At 46.8% G+C, this 23,365-nt stretch overlaps 1 protein-coding gene across 5 annotated transcripts in view; it reads right to left on the minus strand.

Moving 5' to 3' along the window:
* Positions 1-23,365, minus strand: part of agrn (agrin) — a 230,540-nt gene that overhangs the window by 35,546 nt on the left and 171,629 nt on the right. For all 5 annotated transcript variants that reach the window (XM_029249477.1, XM_018742004.2, XM_018742003.2 and 2 more), the window contains 10 exons: positions 20,983-21,204; positions 18,435-18,632; positions 17,420-17,620; positions 10,477-10,622; positions 10,266-10,371; positions 9,349-9,471; positions 8,465-8,629; positions 7,183-7,326; positions 4,297-4,421; positions 4,063-4,168 (listed from right to left, as the gene is read on the minus strand). In XM_029249477.1, coding sequence (XP_029105310.1) covers positions 4,063-4,168; positions 4,297-4,421; positions 7,183-7,326; positions 8,465-8,629; positions 9,349-9,471; positions 10,266-10,371; positions 10,477-10,622; positions 17,420-17,620; positions 18,435-18,632; positions 20,983-21,204 — 1,536 coding nt within the window. The remainder of the gene's footprint in view (positions 1-4,062; positions 4,169-4,296; positions 4,422-7,182; positions 7,327-8,464; positions 8,630-9,348; positions 9,472-10,265; positions 10,372-10,476; positions 10,623-17,419; positions 17,621-18,434; positions 18,633-20,982; positions 21,205-23,365) is intronic.

The raw sequence follows: 23,365 nt of genomic DNA on the forward strand, positions 1-23,365 counted from the left end.
TCCTTTGGAGACGGTACTTAAGGTCAAGTGTTTCACTAAACAAACGGGAGTATAAAGGGCAAATGTACATTTATTCATTCAGCTGACATTTTTTTCAAAGCGACTTACAGTGATACTGTATATAATTACTTACAGTAACTTACCCAATTGTACAGCAGGGTAATTTTTACTGTATCATTTCAGGCTAAGTACCTTGATCAAGGTAGAGGAGGTGAGATTCAAACCTGTATCCTCTAGTGGAAGGCAGCAGCTCTAACCACAGCGTAACCACAGTTAATTCACCAACACACACAAGCATGTGCATACACACACAAAAATGTATTCTGAAACAGACACTTGATCTCAGTTGTCATGGATTCTGCTGTGGCGTCTGCTGAATGACAGACAATACCTAGCCAGTTCTCAGTCTCTCAGTGTCCACAGTGCAATGAGCATGCAGGACACATAGTACAACATGGGGTAAATGGAACGACAGCAGCTCCTTAGCCACCCACAGGAGCCTCCTGCTGATCCATAGTGCTGTGGTATGAGTTGTGTTTGACTTGCCAAAGCATTCCCATGCACCCTATCCTCAATGTTTCTCTCTAACTTCCTGCAGCTACCTGTATCAAGTTCAAGGCTCCAGCTACGGTCCACGAAGTCATCAGCAGATCTGCTCTATCTGCTCCTACAGGATCTGATCACTTGCTACAGCTCAACCAGACTGTTACTTTCCTCCACCTCTGTCTGCTTGGTGGTCCAATTCACAAAGTTCCAAAATCAAAAGCCTGTAGGTTTGCCTCCAATTTGATCCATAAACTGATCCATGAACTTGCCTGATACCATCTGTCACACCCCCTTTTGTATTTCCTATTAGTTCTGTATGCAGCTACTTGTGTAATATGTGCCAGTAAAAATGGTGGTATTCGACAAATTGACTATACTTTGAGAATCACGTCTGCAGTTAAAGCTTGTCGTCTGTTGGTGAAATGCACTTTGTCGGCTCTGAGTTGTTCATCTCTTTGGAGAAGAGAGTCTCGCAAATGAATAAATACACATGTAAATACAGCATGTTTACATGTGGATACATTATCAGTCCTGCGGATCAGGTATGATGCTTGACACCTCAGAGTCTGAGAGGAGACCATCTGCTCCATTATGTCTCATCCAGTCTTTGGACCCAGCACTGTGCAGAGGCTGCTGAGGATCACTGTGCCTGTGAGCCTGTAAATGAGGATTATTCTCCACCCCGAGCAGTGGCCCCCGACAACCAGAGCCCCCAGTGCGATCTGATTGACAGAAAGAGGACAAGGAGTGTGAAAAATCGAGCTTCAAAGGCAACAGACTTCCATCACGTACCGCCTTGGCGGCTCCAGTTCTGTAGTCCAGCTTCCATCACTAGGGCTTCCATTACTAATGGGACAAAAGCTGAGTGTACCTGCTATCCTCTATTATCACTGTATCAACCCACACTTCCATCAGATCCTTCTTTCTTATAAATGACTGTCTCCAGAGCTCACTTTTGGCAAACCGACACCAATATAGGGGGCCAGCAAATGGTGCAGTGGTTACAGCTGCCTGTTTTCAACTTGAAGAACCCAGGTTTGAATCAAACCTCCTGCTGTAGTACCCTTGAGCAAGGTACTCACCATGAACTGATACAGTAAAAATTACCCTGCTGTATAAATGGGTAAATCAGTGCAAGTAGCTTAGCGTTGTAAGTTGATTTGGAGAAAAGCAACAGCAAAATAAATGAATGTAAATGAAAGAGGATAGTATGGGGAGGGGGGTGGTGCTGAAGCAAGGCAGGGTGGAGTCACTGAAGCATTCAGACCCTACGGAATGTACTTAAGTACACCACACTATCATAGCTACTGCCAGAGGTTAGATGGCTCTCATGTACTGTATTTAAAGTGCCTCCCCCTTTGTGCTCTATCGGGATTCTAATACTATTTGCTTCACGGATTTCTCCAAATTCAAATAGACCTGCACCCTAATCACCTCCCGTTTGATAAGCAATTACTCGCTGAGGTGTGACTAAGTAGCGCCTCCGCAGAACCCGTGATCTCCCTGTGCTGTGCCCTCCCTGGGGAGCAGGAAGGACTAGCTTTTCTCCGCTGGTCACAGCTGTCACTCAGAAGCCAGAAGTGGCAGCACTGGTGTGTGTGTGTGTGTGTGTGTGTTGGGGGGTGGGGGTCATGTGAGGTATGTACTTTCCATCCCAATACCAAAGTGCACGGCAGCTGGATAGGAGAGGCGGAATGCAGCACAGTGGAAGTATGCCTTAATCATGTTAAATGCTCCATTTCGATTCCCGACAGCTGAGCTGTGGCACCGCAGGGAAGATGAGGAGGAAGGAGGTAAATCATTGTCATCTGCACTTGTCTCTGCAGCGTGGTTATCTTTGAAAGCCGGTTATTAGGACAAGTCTCTGTCTCTGGCGCTCGATAGGGGGTACCAATCAGATACAGAGAGATGGATGAGGACGGGGTGGGGGAGTTCAAATATACATTCTAAAGGCAGACGTGCTGCCGATCCAGGCAGAAGGTTCGTCCTGCTGTTTGTTCAGGCGTACAGATTCAGCTATTACCCGGCCAGTAGATACCAGCGAGCGAGACAACTAGGGGACATGTTTAATCCGGGTCTTGAACTCTTCATGTATTTTCTACTGAAGCTCTAGGTTGTTTGCACTGGTGGTTTGGATCTTCAATGATCTAAAGCACCAGCGCAAACAACCTAGATTTTTTCCAATGCACAGTCACAGCACTGTAACGTTGCATGGTTGAGTCCGAAGGGTGTTGGCACCAGCACATAGCGTAACCGAAGGCCTGTGGTCACCACAGCTGAATCCAAGTCATGCTTCAACCTATACTCACAGGCGGTAAAAGTGCTCTGAGGTTGTAAGCAATCACCATGGAGCCCTGCAGCTATTTTTCTTTCCTTAAGGCTGCTCTGTATTCGTCGTAACCTCTCAACGCTGCAAACAAAGATTTCACTAGCGAAGGGTAAATGTCTCGCTGCTTTTATTTCCTGGACAATAAATTATTGCAGCAGAGTGCCCAAGCGGACGGGGGTGCGGTGGTGCAGTGGGTTGGACCGCAGGCCTGCTCTCCAGTGGGTCTGGGGTTCGAATCCTGCTTGGGGTGCCTTGCGGCGGACTGGCGTCCCGTCCTGGGTGTGTCCCCTCCCCCTCCGGCCTTACGCCCTGTGTTGCCGGGTAGGCTCCGGTTCCCCGCGACCCTGTATGGAACAAGCGGTTCAGAAAATGTGTGTGTGTGTGTGTGAGTGCCCAAGCCTTCTGGCTTTGAAACGATGTTAGGAACTTCAGCACTTGTGGGGAGAGCTATAGTGCAGGTGTAATGAAGCCTTGCGTGGTAGCGGCCTTCTGCTGGGCCATCCCTGCTGCGATTGTTTGGTCAAGGTGGACAGGGCATGCTGCCAGTGCGGTTGGATCCCTCATGGAGAATCCTTGGCTATGCTCCTAATCCATACCAGGGCCGCCCTGTTCTAGGTGGATTCTTAGCCTACATTTCCAGCAGTCTAGTGGCAAAGAGACTTCCATGCTGAACTAGACATGGCCCTTGGCAATCGCAGGGCGATTAGTGCAGGAGCCCCATTCAGGCCAAAAAGTGTACAGGTGGGGGAGATTGACCCAATGAGCCTTTCCTGCCTCGTCCACTTCATCTTCATCAGGAAGACACATGGGAGAAGCGGATGTGGAAAACAGCAGCTCTCTGCATGACAGCATCGTACATACAACAGCTGTCTGGATTGTGAATTTCACCACTGGTGAATTTTACCTCGCTTAATACCCTGCGGCAGTCTATGTTGAGGGCACATGACGGCACTGCTGTTGCACAGAATCTATCATCTCTGAAAACCACACACAATGGAGCAGCTTATGGAACTCCCTCCCCAAATCGATCTCTCGTCCCATGATGAGAAAACCTAACTGATGAAGTTAGCAGTCGGTCCAACGGAAAAATACTAAATATCACCTTAGAAATGGGCTTACAAATGTATGTAGGACACATCTATCTATCTATCTATCTATCTATCTATCTATCTATCTATCTATCTCACCTCGGCAGTGGCCCTCATGTGCCACAGTTATGTTCTTGTCCTGGCGGCAAGCAATGGTTCTCAGCTGGCAGCGGTCAGCATAGGTGACCCCATCAGAACCGCACACCTGTGGGAACATACAGGAAAATGCAGAGGTAGAACTTAACTGTTCTTCTGTGACCAATAGTGACCTACAGTGCCTGGTTGGGAAGTTGGTCTTCTCCAGCAACTCGGCAAGCATCCTTGTTAACCCACCTTGATCTGGTTGCCCTCAGGACAGTCAGGGAGTGGACACTCGCAGTGGGCCTGGCCCTCCAACTCCACACAGGAGGCACCGAACTTGCAGGTCAATTCGGAACATGATGTTGGGGCATTGGGTCCTAGGGCATCATAAATGTCAACGAACAATATCAGCTGACTTTGAATAAGCCTGGAAAAGCATGTAATGACTGCAAATTTGAAGCACTTACAGTTCATCCTCACATGACTGGACTAACAGCGGGAATGAGAGTCAAGCGGTTGTTGATGTTGGTTGGTTGGTTGGTTGGCTAACAGGACAGTAACTTTGTTAAATGCAAAAATATTTTATCCAAACACAGCAAGATGTGATAAAATAAGACAAAAAAACAATAAAAATAAAATTTCGTATATTTTGTATATTTGTATAGTAACAATGTTCAGCATATGCTGTATAACAGTAATACAAGTAATGAGTACTGTACCATAACAGTACACCTCAAGTCATCAATAGGAAGAGTGAAGAGTGTAGTAGTTAGAGCTACTGCTTTTGGACCCAGAGGTTGCAGGTTTGATACCTACCCCTTGCTGTAGTATCCTTGAACAAGATACCTACCCTAAATTGCTCAAGTGAAATTACCCAGCTGTATAAATGGATAAATGATTGTAAGGTTGTAATTGTGGCCTCACCATTGTAAGTTGCTTTGGAGAAAAGCATCAGCTAAATAAATGTAATACTATAGGCCTTGGGCTACTGCCTGTACCTGTTTTTTTCTTTATTTTATAAACTTAAAACTTGTTCTGGTCCTGTGTTCCCATGTTCAGCATATGCTGTATGACAGACTCGTACAGTAGAAAATTCCACCAGCATCTCTGAGTGGAAGCTGTTCTGTAGGGAGGAATGAGCTAAAATTCCTCCAAGACGATGTGCAGGACTGATCAACAGTAACTGCCAATGTTTAGCTGTAGTTATTGTTGCACAAAAGGGTGACACCAATTACTGAAAGCAAAGGTTCACATACCTTTGCTACACACAGATATGTAACATTGGATAATTTTCCTCAATACATACATGAACAAGTATAATGTTTTTGCCTCATTTGTTTAATTGGGTTCTCTTTAGTTGTAGAACTTGTGCGAAAATCTGATAAAGTTTTTGGACATATTTATGCAGAAATAGAGAAAATTATGAAGGGTTCACAAACTTCCGAGCACCACTGTAAGTACTAAGTACAGATGCTCATCTACATACAGGGGTTCGACTTACGAGTTTTCAAAGTTATGATGGTACAACAGCGATACACATTCGGCAGAATCCATACTTCGAATTTTGAGATTTAATCTGTTCCCATGCTTGCGATATTTATATGGTACGATACTCTCCTGATGGTGAGCGATGGCAGCGAGCCGCAGCATCCGCTCAACCACGCTTGCAGTCTTTGTAGTGATCACGCGAACAAGTGTAACCAAAAGTGTAAACAACCAGTACTGTGTTGAAAGCATTTTTTTTATTTTATGTTGTTGCATCCCATCATGTCTACTAAATGCCCATGTGTGTCTCCTGCTGAAATTTGCCCAGCTGTAGGCTATGGTAAGTGTTCTCAGTACGTTTAAGGTAGACTAGGCTAGGCTATGATGTTCGGTAGGAGCGGTACTCTATTCTTTTTCCATTTATGATTTTTCCACTTTCGATGGACTTACCAGAACGTTAGTCGAGGAGCATCTGTAAAGGGTCTGACTATCTATGTCAGTGTGACATTTCAGGTTTCAATTTTTAATAAGTCTGCAAAAATTTCTAAAATCCAATTTTCACTTTGTCATTATGGGGTATTGAGTGTACATTGATGAGGGAAAAAAATAATTAAAACGAATTATGCATAAGGCTGCAACATTAAAAAATAAGAAAAAAATTAAGTGGTATGAATACTTTCTGAATGCACTGTACTTTCTTGAATTAGCTTGTGGGGCACCATGGTGCTGACAGCAAGAATGCTTTTTAAAAGAAGCAAAACTCAACTCACAAGCACAAAAGGCTTTCATTGTTTTACACAGAGTACACACACATCATAAATATGTTCTTGTTTAATGCTCTTGGTTTTGTCACAGTAATTCATGCCTACCATCGGCTGGGGCAATAGAATTCAGCTTATAGGCTTGAAATAAAACAACTCAGCTTTCCAGGAAAGGCCAACTCTAGTGCCTTGGAGAAACTGGAGTCTATCAGCGCAAAACCAGACCTTGGGTGACAGGATATTGGTTTGATGATACAGTCCAGTGCATCATAGTATTATGATTTTTATTTTAGAACATTTTTAAAAGATATACAAACTGACAAACACAAATTTTTATAATATTAGAAAGAACAAACTGCTTAATTTCATCCAATATCTTATCGCAAGAGAGAAAACAATCTTATTGAGGGGAAGGCTGATAAGGAATACCATTATCTTTGTTATGTGTTGACAATGATATGTTTGAAAATGTCTTTAAATATTGAAATACAGTACTTTTTTAAAGAATAGTGTACCACTGTGTCACTTTCTACATTTTTTTTTTTGGAAACTACCTTAAAAAATAATATTTTGTTGCACTTAGGCAGTCTGGTTATTCTATTCATCATCTGGTCACCTAAGGTATGGTCATGCTCACATGGACTGTAAGCTGTTATAGCACTTCTTCTCCTTCCCAGCTACTGTTACAGAACTACTTCTGGTTCATACACTGACAGAGTGCATCAAGCAGCTTTTTGCTTACGGATGTTTTGCCAAGAGACCACCTGGTGTGTGACTTTCACTTTTGATCGTGCTGTGTGTGCCGCAGGCACTGACCACTGGGTCCACAAATGCAAATGAAGTGCTCCATGGCTATGTGTATGCGTGTGTGACTGCTGGTGAGGTGGCCTACCGCTGTCACAGCCGTTCACGCCCATCCGCGCTCCGCTGGGACACATGTTGCACTTGAGACCCTTGACGCCGGTCTTACAGGAGCACAGGCCGGACATCTGCTCACAGTCGTCGCGCACCGAGCCCACGGTGTCGCAGTTGCAGGCTGTGCAAATAGGGCAAAAAAAAGGCACTGAGGCACCTCCTCCATGGGGTCTCCTAGAGGACTGGGAGTTTCTGCTCATCTTCCTTCTGTACGGTCTCCAAGTCTGGGAACTGTTCTGCTGCTGGGTTGCTCACCACCACCACCCATATGTGTGTCATACATTTAAAAACACACATACTTATTATATACACACCTACATGCATGAGAGCAGCTCACATATTTATGTGTACATTTAAATTTATTATCTGACACCTCCTCCAGAGCAACTTACAATGTTAAGCTACTTACACTGATTTACCTGTTTTTACAGCCTAGTCATTTTTACTGCATCAAGTCAGGGTAAGTACCTTCACCAAGGGTTGTACAGCAGGGGGTGGGACTTGAACCTTGGACCTTTGAGTGCAAGGTGGCAGCTCTAACTGCTACAGCACCTGCTGCTCCTGTATTTCCTTCTCCTTATAGGGACTATGAGGCAGTAAAGTACATCAAAAACTCAAAAACATGACAGTTGGCAACAAAAAGCCTGGTGGGCACTTCTGTTTCTTTAAAAATGCTGACTAACTTTAAAAAAAAAAAGCTTTTTAACTTGTGGAGATGTCCCCACAGGATATACCTTTCAGAATTTACCATCCTCAAAAAACTTCCTCACAGGTAAGGGAAACATGCATTCATACACACTCACACATACACTGCCCTTGGTTCCAGCACATTGGTATAATAGTTTCTGCTTCTTTGGAGGAGTTCAGCAGCAGAATGGTCCACGGCTTCTGAGACCAGTCTCCCGAAGAGGACAGTGAGACACTGTTCTCACCATGTGCATTACAGCGCCGCATTGCACCTGAACAGTAACCTCAGAGACCAGAACCACAGCTGCAGCTCTGTCTGTATGCAAACCCTATTAGCCAAGCTGAAAAGCAACCTTCATCGCTGTTTATTGAAACAAAATACCAGAAAGTCCCAGGGACAAGGCACGGCACCTCCACGTAGACCAGGAGAAGGTCATATAACTATGATACTCTCTACAACATACATTCTTATGTTTCTCATACTGTGAAACATTCGATATAAAGCCCTGAAAAGATCAGGGAAGGCAATCAGATAGATAGATAGATAGATAGATAGATAGATAGAGTCTTACGTGTGCAGCCACTGGTGTTCTCTGTGGCTATGCCGCGGAAATTCCAGAAGCCGGGCTTACAGCGGTCGCACTTCAGGCCGCCAACACCGGGCTTGCAAGAGCACTGTCCACTGGTGGGGTCACAGGTGCCACCATATGATCCATACTGGTTGCAGTTGCAAGTACCTGTGGTGCACCAACAACACTAGTTCCACAACAGGGCCACTGTGTGTGTGCGCGCGCACGTGTGTGTGTGTGTGTGTGTGTGTGTGTGTGTGTGTGTGTGTGTGTGTGTGTGTGAACAAATCACAAAGTACCTGCAGAGACGACAGCATGAATAACACCACGCGCTTCCACATAAACATGTAAATGGAGGCACAACTGCATTTCGACACACACAGCAGGGCCTTGGTAAAAATGCCATTTAAATGACATGGGTTCTGACACAATGCAAGGCGCAGTGGGCTAGGAAATGGCCCCTTTTCAAGAGCTAGGGAGAAGAAGCGAGTGCTTTACTGATGGATACCGACTAGCTTGTAAAGCTCTGCTTTCAAAATAATGGTGTTTGCTGTTGTCTTCACACAATGGCCCCTGATCAGAAATCTGAACTGTATCCCTCTCTTCCCCCACAACTGCCTCTATTATGTACCGTGTTTCCTTAGCAAACACACTCCATTCATAGTAAACTGCAGCTACAAGAAAACATTTGTGAAGCCTTTGGAGTCACTTGGATTTTCACATTAATTACTAATGAGATGTGGTCTGATGTTAGTTAAAGGTCTTCTCCATACACTGTACAGCCTCCACCTATTTGGCCAAGCCTTCAAACCTAGTGTAGTCTGTAAAACACAGGGAACTGCATGTCCTGGTATTGACGAAGAGGTGGACATAGGGCCAATACTCACTCGGGCATCCTGCCAGGCCCACGCCCAGAGCAACACTGTAGCCATCGAGACAACAGCCATACACGGTCTCCCTGCATTCAAGGGGCAGTCCAAGCGTACCGCTAGGAGGGTCGACTGGAGAGGCTGGTGGTTGGAAGGGAGATAAGCCAGCATTTCAGTGGACAAGTATGAAGTAAAACAGCATGGAAAGGCAAAAACAACAAACAACAACAAGAGAAAGAGAATCAGAAAACAACAAAATGGAGAAAAAGCCCAATCTGGCAGAATGCAGTGAGAATGTTTTTGGCTACACCAGGGAGCCCATGTTTGGCTCTGAGAAAACAGCTCCAATATGTTCTCCTTGCAACAATTCAAAACCAGGGAAAAACTATGACATTACCTGTGTCAAAAAAAAAAAAAACAAACAATGGCGGTCTTGCTGTAGCAGCAGCTAACATTTGACACATCTCAGCAGGCCTAATCCCTTCATTTGTCCCTGTCAGAAATGTGGGACCATGCTGGGACTCCGCTTGGAGCCGATCCAACGAGGCACCACAAAAGGTGCACAGCCAGAATACACCGCGCCAGTGGGTGTCTGAGCAAGAAGTGGTGGCAGAGGTGGGATCGGGGCACATCTGTCTTCCTGTTCAACCAGGAAGATATGAGTCATGGTGCTAGCAGCATGGACCGGCGCCAGGCCCTAATGGTGATAAGTGGCTGTGTGGTCCCACAGTGGTCCTCAAGCCAGTGGAGGCTGATGGGATGCGGTTCACTGGACCATTAAGATGGGCACCAAGCTGGGCAGCAGCTATTAGCGCTGGGAGACTTTTCTTCTGTGTGGCAGATCACTGTGCCCCCCAGAGACAAGATTTGAGTAGAGAGTGTGTGTTTGTGCAGCTGATGCAGTGTGGTCTGTGTGTGGTGCTGTGGGTGCTCACCTGCACATGGACCCTGGCTCTGGATCTGCAGGTTCACCTGCTTCTCACACCTGGTCTTCTTGAGCTCACACTCATTGCTGTAGTTTCGGCCATCGGAGCCGCACACCTGCACAGGTAACAGGTCACCAACGGAGGCGGCGGTGATTACAAAATGGCCTCAGTGTACGGGTGCGAGATGATATGGCAGAGGGCGCAGTGAAGTGTGGCACACCTGGATGCGCGGCACGCTGTGGCAGGTGAAATCACACACGCAGCGGTCCTCCTCAGCATCCTCGTCCCAGGATCCTCCAAATGTCTTGCACCGGTCCTGCTCACAGCTGCTATCTGCACCTGAGCCTGAGCCCCCGGACCCGCAGTCTGTGGAGGAGGGAAGCACACCTGTCAGATGCACAGAGCAGCGGCTACCTACAAGCAAACGCCATATACACACAGTGTATACCCCTGAACTGAAACATACACCATGTGAACTGCTTACACACAGAGAGGTATATACTCACATCTTACACTCAATAAAATTGCATGCATAAAAACATACCTACCATGTATACCTAAGACTAAAATTCCTTTTGCACCCAAATAAACTGTATACCACAGACTGAAATATGCACCCAACTCGCAGAGCCCTATTACTGGCACAGACACACACATACACATATAGACACACACTTATTCCCCATCCCAACAATGAGGTAAAGCTTCCACCTTTGACAATGAGACACACCTGGGGTCATCAGGTGAAGATCTCCATAATGTAGTCATTAAGGCTATTTTGCACACACCCGGCCTACTCTGCCACCAGTACCACCTGTTCCTCCCTCCTACCATGACCTCCACCAACTCCTGCAGGGCTGGACTCTGTTTTAGTGCTGGCCAGGTGAGGAAAGTGCTGTGGAGAGTCTTGAAGCAGAAGGCTCTGGGATCAGATGGTATTAGTGCAAGGTTGCTGATGGCATGTATGGATCAGTTGCTCAGCTATGTGGAGTACTGCAGTGTATGTTCAATATGAATCTGAGCCTGGTAAAGATCCCCGGATGCAGAAAACTTTTTGCCTGGTACCTATCCGCAAGGAAGGTTGAGATACAGATGTGAGTGATTATCAGCCAGTAGCTATGATTTGGTTCTAGGACAGATTAAGCCCTTGGTCAGGCTTACACTTGACCATCTCCTCTACAAGGACCATGCTGCAGTGGAGGATGTCTTTATCTACCTTCTGAACATAACCTACTCTCACCTGAACAGGGCAGTATTGCAAGGATCATGCTCTTGATTTCTCCAGTGCACTCAATGCCATCCAGCCTGAGCTGTTGGAGAGAGAAGCTTCATTTCAGGTGGACACATCCATTGTGTCCTTGATTTTGGACTTCTTGACTGGCTGATTATAGCTCATTAGGTTGCCTGGCTGTGACTCAGTAGGCTGTGTCTCAACATTGGAAAGACCAAGGAGATGGTGGTGGACCTTCTGAGAACTGATGCGGTGGAGGTCAAGGTAGTGTGGACATAGGAGCACCTGGGTGTGCATCTAGACAGCAGGCTGGGGTGGAAAGGCAAACACTGAGACGCAATACAAGCAATAACAGGGTTGTCTTTACTGATGACGAGGCTCAGGTCCATTTAAAATGGGTTTGTCATCTCTCACAGAAATGGAAACCAAATAAACTCATGTGCACCATGGACAACAATTTCCATCCTCTGCACACCACCTTGGTGAAACACAGCAGCACTTTCAGAAACAGCCTAGCCCAGTTGTGGTGTTCCAAGTGAGTTCTCATACTGCCAGAGGGGATCTCTCAGTGTCTGAGTGGTACTGAGCTGCTCTGTACCATCTGAATACACCTTGCACCACCTCACTTCACTCTGCCCTCTCCAGCTTATCTGTATAAATTACTGATTTCATCATCCTATTTATCTGTTAACTTATGTCTGGGTCTTCAGTGCATGTACGTATGTTGTACTATGTATGCTGCAGCAACCAAACCAAATTTCTGTCTGGGATTAATAAAGTTTCATTCGTTCATTCATTCATTCATTCATTCATTAAAGAGGAGACTGGATTTCAGACTCCGCTGGAAGCTAAAGATAACGCTCCTTTCAGACGATAGAAGGGGGGAACAGCTGACAGAACAAATTAATAGCATTAGAAACCACCACAGAGATCTTTCTGGTTCAATTAAAACCAAAAGTGGTGAGAAACATTCTGAGTTGCTTCCCCATGAGTGAAAATCAATGAGAAAATACAGATGATGATTCTGTGACACCGAGATGCCACAAATTGCAAAATACAGTAGGAGGCAATTATTGTCACTGAGTTAGGAGGAAAGATGGAAATGAATAAAAAAAGACTTTGGAAATCATTTCCTCAAGCTTGGAGGAAAATACCACGGGCAACAGCCATCGTAGCTAATCACAAATACATGCCACACACCTGCCGCTTGTTAAACACTCTTTGAAAAAGAAAAGGACGAACTAGTAGTAAATTGATTAATCTCACCGAGTGACCTCACCTCTCCTTGCGCTTTGCTCCTTGCTTCTTGTTATTTGCCTTTTGGATCTCGACCCTCGTTCTTTGAAACCATGACAATGATTCTTCGGATTACGACCTTCTCATTGGAACTATGATCCCTCGACTCTCGACCCTTACTCTTTCAACCACGACCACGAGATTTCGGAATCACGCCCCAAACTCGATCAGTCCTGTTGCATCTCGAACCCACACCAACCTCCTGAGTGTTATTCCTGGATCAGTCCTCCCCAATCCCGTCTCCGATCCTTCTTACTTCCCTTTCCAATACTTTCAGTTCCCCAGTGCCCATCGACCCAGCTTTGCAAAAGATCTCGGTGCTTGTGATCCGAGAGATAACTCACAAGAGTCATGAGTCTACATGCATACTATACATACATACACACACACACACACACACACGTACCAGAGGCCTTGGAGTTTGAGGGTTCTGTGTAGTATCTTAACTGTTCCTAGGACTGCACTCTTCTGGACAGAGACTTCAGACGTTGTTCCTGGAATCTGCTTGAGCCACTCCCAGTTTGGGGGTCACAGCCCCAAGTGCTCCTACTACCACTGGGACCACTCTGAACTTCACCTTCCACATCCATTCCAATTCTTCCTTCAGCCCTTGGTACTTCTCGATCTTCTCATGCTCCTTCTTTCTGATAATCCTATCATTAGGGATTGCTACATCTATCACAGTTGCCCTCTTCTCCTCCTTGTCAGCCACCACTATGTCTGGTTGGTTGGCCAGCAACTGCTTGTCAGTCTGGAACTTGGAGTCCCTTAGCTCTGCTGTTTTCAGCGACCTTTGGTGGTGTCTCCCATTTGGACTTGGGGACTTCCAGTCCATATTCTGCTTAAATGTCATCCTCTGAATTGTCTGAGCTGACACACACACACACACACACACAGACACACGTATAGACACACATATATACACCACACTGTCCATGAATTTGGTTCCTAAGTTTAAAATACAATCTTCTTTATGACAAGGGAAAACACAGATTCAAAACACTTTGGCATGCTACACATGGCATCGAGGCCAAGGCTGATTTGTGTTTTTAAAGCATCCACCAGAATTTAAAGAATCTCATCTGGTTAGTATTCAGCAGTGCAGCGGCACAATAATCTACGCTGAACCACTGTGTGTTGCTCCCCAGAGAGCAGTTTGCGTTGTGTGAAACAATGTTGCAGGTCCGTGCCTCTTGGTTTTTCCCTCACCCTGCATTAAATCCAACTACTGAGGACTTTAACCACCATATTACCAACCTACTGCCCACACGACATTGTTAACAAGGGAAAAAAGCTTGACTGAGAGGTAAGCTACAAGAAAGCAGAACCAGCATCCTACTGGTCCCAACTGCAGACCCTTACCTGCTAAGCTACCTACCTACTGCCCACAAAATACGACTAAGAAAGGAAAAAAAAAGAAGGCGCTTTTAATGGAAGTCCCCCACCTGCTCGCGCCCACCCGGTCACGACTCAAGCAGAAAATAGGCAGTAATTACAGCGCTATGTGCACTGGCACCGCTACCTGAGCCCACTTTTGCAAGCTAAGCTGGAGGTGTGGAGGGAGCACACATCCATATTCAGCACGAGTGAACAGAAAGCGTAAAAAAGCGGAATAAATAAAAAAAAGGAGGGCCGGGGGGTGCTAATTAGTTTCTGCACTTTGATGTCACCACCACCCCACACCGCAGACAAACCTTTCAATTAGCCGAGCCCGACGAGACGGCTGCATCAGCTATTCACAAAGCGCATCCGTCTCCGCGCTTGCGAGCTGCGCCACCGCGTGCGAGCACAGCTTAGCCAGGGGACTCAGGGTAAGGCAAGGAAAAGGGAGAAACCAGCAATGAATTACAAAACATGCAGAACAGAAAGTCTTACAAGGGGAAAAATGAATAAGAAGAAGAAGAAGAAGAAGGAGGAGGACAAACTGAAGAAATAAAAAAGCTGCAAGAATTTCAAGAAGGAACTTGGAAAGGAGGTGATGGAAGAAAAAAAAAAAAAAAACGAAAAATCGGAGGGAAAAAAAACAGGTGTTGACCTTTGGCATTAAAGTGCAAAGCACAAGATGAATGGAGACACACACCAGAGTCCCCGCTGTACGCCAACAGCCACGCCACCCACCGTTACTGGCTGCCTCTTCAGCCTTTCCCTTCAAGAGAAATGGCCGAGCATCAGACCAGCCAAGGTACACTCGCACACGCACACAAATTTGCGGAAGCTACTTGTCCCAGGCGGGGTCGCGGCGAGCCGGAGCCTAACCCAACAGCACAGGATGTGGGGCTGGGGGAGCACCCAGGACGGGATGCCAGTCTGCCCCAAGGCACCCCAGGTAGGACTCGAACCCCAGACCCGGGAGAGAACAGGACATGGTCAAGCCCGCTGCGCTACCACGCCTCCCCCAGCCAGGGCATCGGATGCTTAATAATAATTTATCAATTTTGCTCAAGGTGACAGCTGAAAAAATTTAATGAAAATCACAGCCGAAAAAGTGGGATGTTTGTTCAGGTGACATCAGTGGGTGACGGACGGCTTCACCTGCAGTTCCCCACCCTGACTTCCCTGCAAATCAACCGGAAACCTCTCGTCGCGACAGCCCCGCTGGTGTACGGTACGAACAACGAGGTCACGCTTTTCTCCGCCAGTATTTATACACACACTAATCCTATTTGCTAAACGGGTATTCAATTAGGAGGGCCACCCGCCCCCCCGGCGACTCCGACGGTGTCGACACGGGAGCCGAGGTAGGGCCTACCCAACTGTGAAATTAAACAGGTGATAAATATCCCCCACCGCTGCTCTGCGGGCCTCCGTCATTTTTCATTGCCACTAAATAAAAGAGGGTGAAAACAGGCCCATTCCTCCATGTGACTAATGAATATGGCTTTAAAAAATCCCCTATAAATAAAAGAATAAACACCAATGTATAAATCACTTGCCCGCTCGCGCTTCAGTCAAAAGCACATTCGAGGATCGACTTGAAAACAAACTCGGCGAAATCCACGGTGCAGAACTCACAGGGCGTACGCAGAGTATCTGTTATTAGATATCTGCAAAATCTTTCGGCTGTTTTGTTTCCTCTTATCTGTGTGCCGTTTCTCCTGGTGCATTTTAAAACCCCGTTCAGCCAGCAGTCAGCTGATTTAAACAATAAAGGCGGCCAGTTGTGGCTGCTGAATAAGTGACATTATGTACCCCACAGCGCCAAAACAACCTTGGTGCCTTCTGAGATAAGGCAGCTTCTTGCTGAAATTTTGAATAATGACCCATGGCTGAATAATTGGACAATAGTTGAATATTGCTGATCATAATCCTTCTTTTCATGTGGGACTCTGTGCTGGGCATCTCCTTGTGCTCCAGTGACTTTCTTTTGTGATAAACAAAGAGGGCAAGAATGAGATCCCCAGGCCTACTGGAGACCCCCTGTCTCTCCTTCTGCGGGTTCCACTGCCCCACAAAGCAGCACAAAGACATGTGAACCGGTTTATCGATCGTACCGAGCAGCCTGCTGCATCCTCAGACATCGTGGCTCGCTGGGTGGAGCGAAACAAGTAAGTATGAGAACTGCGACCCTGTGTTGCGGAGGCCGATGATGGACCTGGACGTAACACGGAGAAAAGCCAGGAAGGCCTGTGGAGGCGTCAGACTCATATTACGCCCTAGGGGTTTGTGAGGATCGCATCACTTTGCATAGCCAGTGAATGGCATCAGTGGAATAAACACGAGAGGCAACAAGAGCGGGGCGCTCAGGCGTATCCTCACTGCTGGGATATTTTCATTCCCAGCATACTGCCCTGAAAGATTATCCCTCACTACCCCCAGTACTTCTCCCGAAACGTATGAACTAAAGGGAAACTGACAGTGCGACCTGCAGTGTGGCTGTGCTGATGGATGTTATGTACCCAGAACAGAAAATGAAAGTGGGCTGTGGGGGACACTGCCATACCATTGTTTAATTAGTTAGTAATTACCCTGTGAAACATGAATAATGCTATGGATGGAGGTCATTGCAGTTGCAGTGGCCTATTTCTGTTTGTTCTTCTTCTCAAGGTAAGACTGCAAAGGCGATATGGCACCGGATGTATCTAAGCACAACATACAACCATGTCGTATGTGGCATAGTGGTTAGCACCTTGCACTCAAAGAACTCGGGTTTGAATTTCACCTCCTGCTGTAGTGGCATTGATCAAAGCACTTACTCTGAACCGATGTAGTAAAAATCACCCTTCTAACCAAAATGGGTAAATCAGTGTTCGTAGCTTAACGCTGTAAGATGCTCTGGAGGAAAGCGTCTGATAAATGAACAAATGATTAACAGGAAGTGCACAAAGGTGGTCTCTCTAGTGACAACACATACACAGAGGTGGCCAAGCCCTCTTGGCTTAGGTCTCCAGACTAGACCAGTCACAGGGAATGGACATTCTGAAAGAGTATGCCTTTGTCAATATGAAACTTTGACAACACATAGAATGAGCAGAATGGTCCATTAATAAAAAGCGTGCCTTCACTGAATGGCAACTGCTCTTATCCTCTTCTCTGAAGGTCAAATAGAAAATAGCACGGGCGGAAAATGCTGAGAGATAGGAAAACAAGTGAAAGGAAGTCACAGGTATGGAATCAGGGGCCGGGGCTACTGTTGTACCTTCATCACAGCTGCCCATCCTGGCCACTTCAATCTTCTTCTTGAGGACGCAGGATGCATGGAGGAGCTCGCAGGTGTTTTCGTAGGTGATGCCGTTGCTGCCACACACGGGAGCGAAGGGCTGAACCGCGCAGGGTTGGCACTGGCATCTATTCCCCATGCAACGTGCTCCCCATTTGCACACACCGCCGCCACACGCCTCTGCCGACACAGTCACCAAGGGTCCATCAGAAAGAAAAAGGGACAATGAGTTTGTTTCACTGGTACAATATGGGATCTGTGATGTGAAGTGATGAGGTTATACTGGGTTGGACTACAGCAGCTACACTGACCTTTGGTGTCATATTATGTGTGAACAGAAACATGTTGGGATATGTTGGCTGCACTGGAGTACGGTTGCTGTATTGTACAGGGTGGCATATATTGGAATATAGCTGCAGTGTCGGACGACGTTGACACATTAGCATAGGGCTGTGGCACAGTGGCACATTGAGTAGGGGTGCTGTTTCACAGTGCCTGGGTGGTGCGAGATGATGTGAGTTTGACCCCAGCTTAATCTGTGTAGAGTCTGCGTGTTCTCCCTGTGTCTGTGTGGGTTTGTGCCGGGTGCTCTGGTTTCCTCCCACAATCCAAAGACACGCTGTGCAAGTGGAGTGCTGACCAAGTTACCTATCGTGTGTGAGTGACACAGAGGGTGTGTTCCACTGATGTATGGATGAATAACTCATCACAAGCAGTGTAAGTCCCCTTGGGTGAATAAGGTGTGGATTGATAACACTAGATAGTGTTGGTCGGAAGTCACTTTGGAGAAAAAATGAAGTAACGTAAATGTATTGATACACCTGGTGTACCTGTATCAGGCTGTGTTCAGATATTTGCTGCTAAAGGGTCATACTAGATTATGGCATCTGATTGGACTGTACTGAGTGTTGACAAAATATGGTCCTTGTGTTTCTCTGGGTTTCAACTCTGGACTTGTATGGAGTCGTGCTTGACTGTAGGCAGCTCTACTTACTGCACTCTCCCTGAGCCGCCACCTTCAGGTCGAGCTGTTCGGTGCAGGCCCGTACGTGGAGATGGCACTCAGTCGCGTAGGTGATGCCATCGGTGCCACAGACAGGCTGGTGTGAGTCCTCACACTCGGTAGAGCACACGCAGCGACCCGTCTGCCCATCACAGATTGCCCCAAATGAGCAGTTGCTGCAGGACTCCTCTGGAGGGGAGGCAGAGAACTTCAGCACGAGACACATTGCCCGCTGCTCTCGGAAGACATTAGAAATCTATCAGCAGATTCCATTTCGGCTATTGGAGATGAGCTATGGATCATAAAATGGCTCTGTCCTCGGGTGTCACTTCCTCATCCTGATTCATCCCAAAGAGATCTGCACTGCAGAATCTCCTTGTTGCTGGCAAATGTTACATTCTGTGATTTTTATTGTTAGTGGGGGGGTTTTGGCAAGGCTCTGTGAACTGGTTCACACTCTATATGTGTTTAAACTACCGTGCTTCGTCATAAAGTCTTTCGAGACTCTGAGTCCATTGACAGATGCTCAGCACGCGCTGCCGGAAACATGAAGGCATACATATTTTCGAGGAGGCAAATGAATCACAAAGCAAATTCATTTCCCACATGGAGGGTTTAAGAGCCCATGACAAAGCTTGTGTATGGCACTATAATATGCAATATTCAATTAGTGGCAGAGCAATAACAGCTGTCGCGTTAGTGCTCATGCAGCAACGTGGCCCTTGGTGTTATCAGCCCACTTATCATGCGTGTACAAGGCTCCCGTCTTCCCCTTTCCCTCATTGACTACGATCGCTCGCTCGCTCCCCTGTGGGCTCCTTGGCTGGTTAACACCACTAGGTGCAGACTGTGTAGTCTAGGTGGTAAAGCAGCTTGGAGGTCTAACACCTGGGAAAGGAGGTGCCAACACCGTTCTTCAGTGGCCCATGTCTTTGCCCTTTTGGTAGTTCTCCTGCCTCACTCCTTCGCACCAACATTTCTACAACTTGAGGTCATCTGTCATTTCAGCACAAGCTAAGGCTTCAGTCTCTGCCTCTCATATAAAAAGGAGCTTTGGCGTTAAACTCAGTATAGGCAATCCCCGACTTACGTACAACCCGTAGTTATGAACCACCCCCTTGTAAAGACTACTATATTAAAAATTCAAGTTACATACAATGATACGTAATAACAAATGGGCACTACTTTGCGACACGCATCAAAACATTACACGTCTACAGCGGTTCGTCGGCTCATGGACAGGGCATGTGAGCCTGAGGTATGACAAAGACTTCCTTCTTTTGAGTCGGACCACGTTGCTGTTAACAATGTCTCGTGTGTTACTGTATTTGGCTTTAATTTCTTTTGTTTTCACCCTCCTAGCCATAGCATCAAAGCGCGAATGTGATGCAAGTGGTGGTGATGCATCAAAGAAAAGGAAAACGATCACGAATGAAACTAAAGTGGAAATAATGAAGCGATCGGAAAAAGGTGAAACGCCACCAAACATCGGAAAAGCAAACGTTAAAGTTTCTTTAGTGTTTTTAATACCCACACACACACACACACACACACACACACACACACACACACACTCTCTCTATTCCTCCTCTCTCTCTTTCTCTCTATCAGAAATATTGTAGTAAAATGTATTATTATTATCTCTTTGTATGCCTCTCTATTATAAATATTGTAGTTACATTTATTATTATCATTATTATTACTACTATTATTAAGTGTGTTAAAGATGTTTTAGAGTATCCGGACGAGTTTGTTTAATGTTTTTATGGATAGAAAGGTACAAAATATACTAACACAAACATCTGACTAACTGATGTTAGATACGCACCTTAACCCTAACTGTTCCGATTTACGTACAAATCCGACATAAAGACAGACCTAGGAATGGAATTCGTAATCCGGGGACTGCCTGTAAAGGCGATTTCCCCTCACTAGTGAGCAACGCAGTGAGTTGCCTTTCCAAATTGAGTTCACCAAGCTGCTTCTTGTTCTCTGTTACAGTATGAACGCCTGTCGCTCAGCCCCAGACAAAGGCATGCATGCTTACACACAAAGTTTCACACAGTACGCTGAATGTCAGCTTGCACAGCGGTCCTGTTGGAACTGATCTTTTTCCGACATTTCAAGGTTCTTTGGAGTCTCAATAATGCGGCATAATAAGCCTAAAAATGGTTTACTGCAGTTCTGCAGAATCTCACCAGATGTTACCCATCACAGACAGCTGCCCTTGTACGTCACCGCCCCTTTAATACGCTCCACAATCCCTTATTTACCTGTACCCATAAAACAGACCTCCCAAGGGTTTCCTAAACAGAGGAGCCCCCCATTCTAAAAATTCAAGGCAGGTCAAAAGTAAAGGCACGGGAGTGAGACATAATGGAGTAAAACAACGTAATTATAGAACATATTGATGCAACCAAGGGTAAATATTCATGAAATTACACAAAAGGTAAGCAAACGCCAGCAATGCAAAAGACAGCTGTGTACTGGACCACAGCCACTTGCTCTCCTACAATGCCCCTCGGTGTGGGGTACTCACCGCAGGGCCCTTTGTGCTTTATGTGGATCTCCTTTTGCAATGTGCAGGCCATGGCCTTCATCTGGCACTGGCTGCCATAGGTCTGTCCATCGCTGCCGCACACAGGGTCTCGCTGCGAAGGGCAGGTGTCCAGACACTCGCACACTGGCCCCCCGTCCTTCACCACGCACACCCCGCCCCAATCACAGCGCTGGCCTCTGCATGGGCTGGGTGCAAGCATATCTGCGCCGGAGAGACAGGCAGTTAGGACTTCACAAGGGTGGGCGGTGCCAAAGTGGTGGATGGGCACTACGAGAGGTAGGTGGGGCTAAGGGTAGGGCCTGGAGGTGAGGGAATAAGTTGAGTCAGAGACTAGGGTGGGCGGGGCAGGTTATTGAGCAAGGAACAAGGGAAAGGAAACATGAAGATCCAGGTGGGTAAAAGGCACAGCGAGAGGAAAGAGGGGGCGGGGGGAGGGGGGGCAAGGGGTTGTTCTCAGCGCCAGGCAGGAAAGCTTTTTATGTCCTTAAGGATCATCCAGCTTGCCCTCTCTGGGATCAGAGGCATGTCTGGGCCCCACCCCCACATTCAGCCCCCTATCAGGCTACCTCCAGCCCCTGCACGCATACACCTCGAAACCCAGACTGCTGCCCGCCCCCCCAACTCCATCTAATCCCAGTGAACTACTTCCTGCAACAAGACTCAGCTCAAGCCAACACCCATCTCTCCCTTGCAGGGGGCCCAGAAAGAGCGTGTCTGACGTTCACATCAGAGAAGAGCATCCTCTTTAATAATTCAGAGCACCGGGCTCCTGAGCCGAGAGCTCATCAGAGGAGCTGTAGCTGCCGGCGTAGGAGGAGCTATACGGCAACTGGGTCGGAAGCGAGATTCCAGGGACGCGTTCCCGACCCATACTGGTCACCCGGTACGCTTTCCGTGAACAAGTTTAAGCACGAATGTTTGTATTGGTGCAAGAAAAAATCAAAACACCGCCGAGCTTGGAGGCGTAAGAAAAAATGTTGACTCGGAAACATTAGAAACACAACAAAGCAGAAAGAAAGCGCTGAAAAGAAGAGCACTCGAAAGCCTGCTCGGGGAAGTGCCTGTGAAGGAGGACGTGTGAAGTTTGATTTAGCGTGTGAGGAAGAAAGGGGACAGATCCACAGTGTGTCCCTCCACTGCCCGCCCCCAGCGCTGTCATTACTATAATTGTGCAGGGATTTGACTTTTGCGTTCAAGATTCCAATTCCTGTACTTGTTTACAGCTGCAGCAGTAAAAGTTACACCACATAAAGTATTCCAGTGTTTCCCTTTCCATCTCGCTCACTTTCTCTCTCCTTTCCAAAAGTCAAAAAACAGTGCTGTCAGAACACATGCACGCACTGTTAGAAAATAACGTAAAGAGCCCTGTCACGTCTCTATCTGCCTTCCGTTTTGTGCCAGCTTCTTTTCCCTTGCTCTCCAAAGGTCTATGGAAAAACGAGACATTTCCCATGGAGGGCGTTGCGGCGAAATGGCAAAAATACAAGAGAAGGGAACTTGATAATATGTCCTAAAGGACACCTGCCCATCGCTGTCATACTGCAGACACACCTACTTTTGCGCTGCAGTTACCGTGGTAACGGGAAGAGGGCGGGGCTTGCTACACACCTTCCGCGAATGTGACCCTCAGCTGGAGATACACAGCAGCCAGCACACGTTGGGCTCTCTGGTTCAGATGAATAACGCCAGTTCGTTACACCGTCATCTGCTGCAGGTCAAAGTTATCGGAACGAAACGATGACTATGTAATAAGAATTTCTCTGCTGGAATGCCGCTATCCTTTCCTGTTTCGGGCAAACAAGCGGCGGCAGAGATTGCTTTGAATCAGCACATCCACATGCAGATAGTGGAACTGTGCCTAATTTTGTGCAGCTTCAAAGGCCTGAGCCGAGGTGCCTCGTCCCCGGATCAGCCAGGTCTCCACACTGGCCATCGTCAGCAGTGGGGCATGGCCTTCACAAGGACTCCGTGACACATTTCCCAACTGGAGCCCTCGATAAGGCTTTGTCCCTCTTTGCTTTTGTTTCGTGGGCAAGATGAAAGTGCTCCCAAACCCCCTGCACTCTTCCTTCATTTCTATTTTTTGCTCCCTCCAGAGAGAAGTTCCTCCAGACGTTTGAAGCCGAGGAGCCAGAAAACAAGCGTTCTCTGGGAGGTAATCTCGCACACCTCATGACTGCAAACGTTTAAAGCTTCCATGAGTGTTTGCTTGTTTAGGGATATTACATAGTTTGCATTTTCTGGCAGAAAACTACCTACATACATGAAACACAGTCACTTTAAATCCTACTGTATGGCCCTGCTCCCAATGTCAGGCGGCTCCATGTGTGGAGCAGGTACATAAGTACACTGGGGTTAAAGA

Source organism: Scleropages formosus, chromosome 25 (genome assembly GCF_900964775.1).
Source record: "Scleropages formosus chromosome 25, fSclFor1.1, whole genome shotgun sequence".
Classification (NCBI taxonomy): domain Eukaryota; kingdom Metazoa; phylum Chordata; class Actinopteri; order Osteoglossiformes; family Osteoglossidae; genus Scleropages; species Scleropages formosus.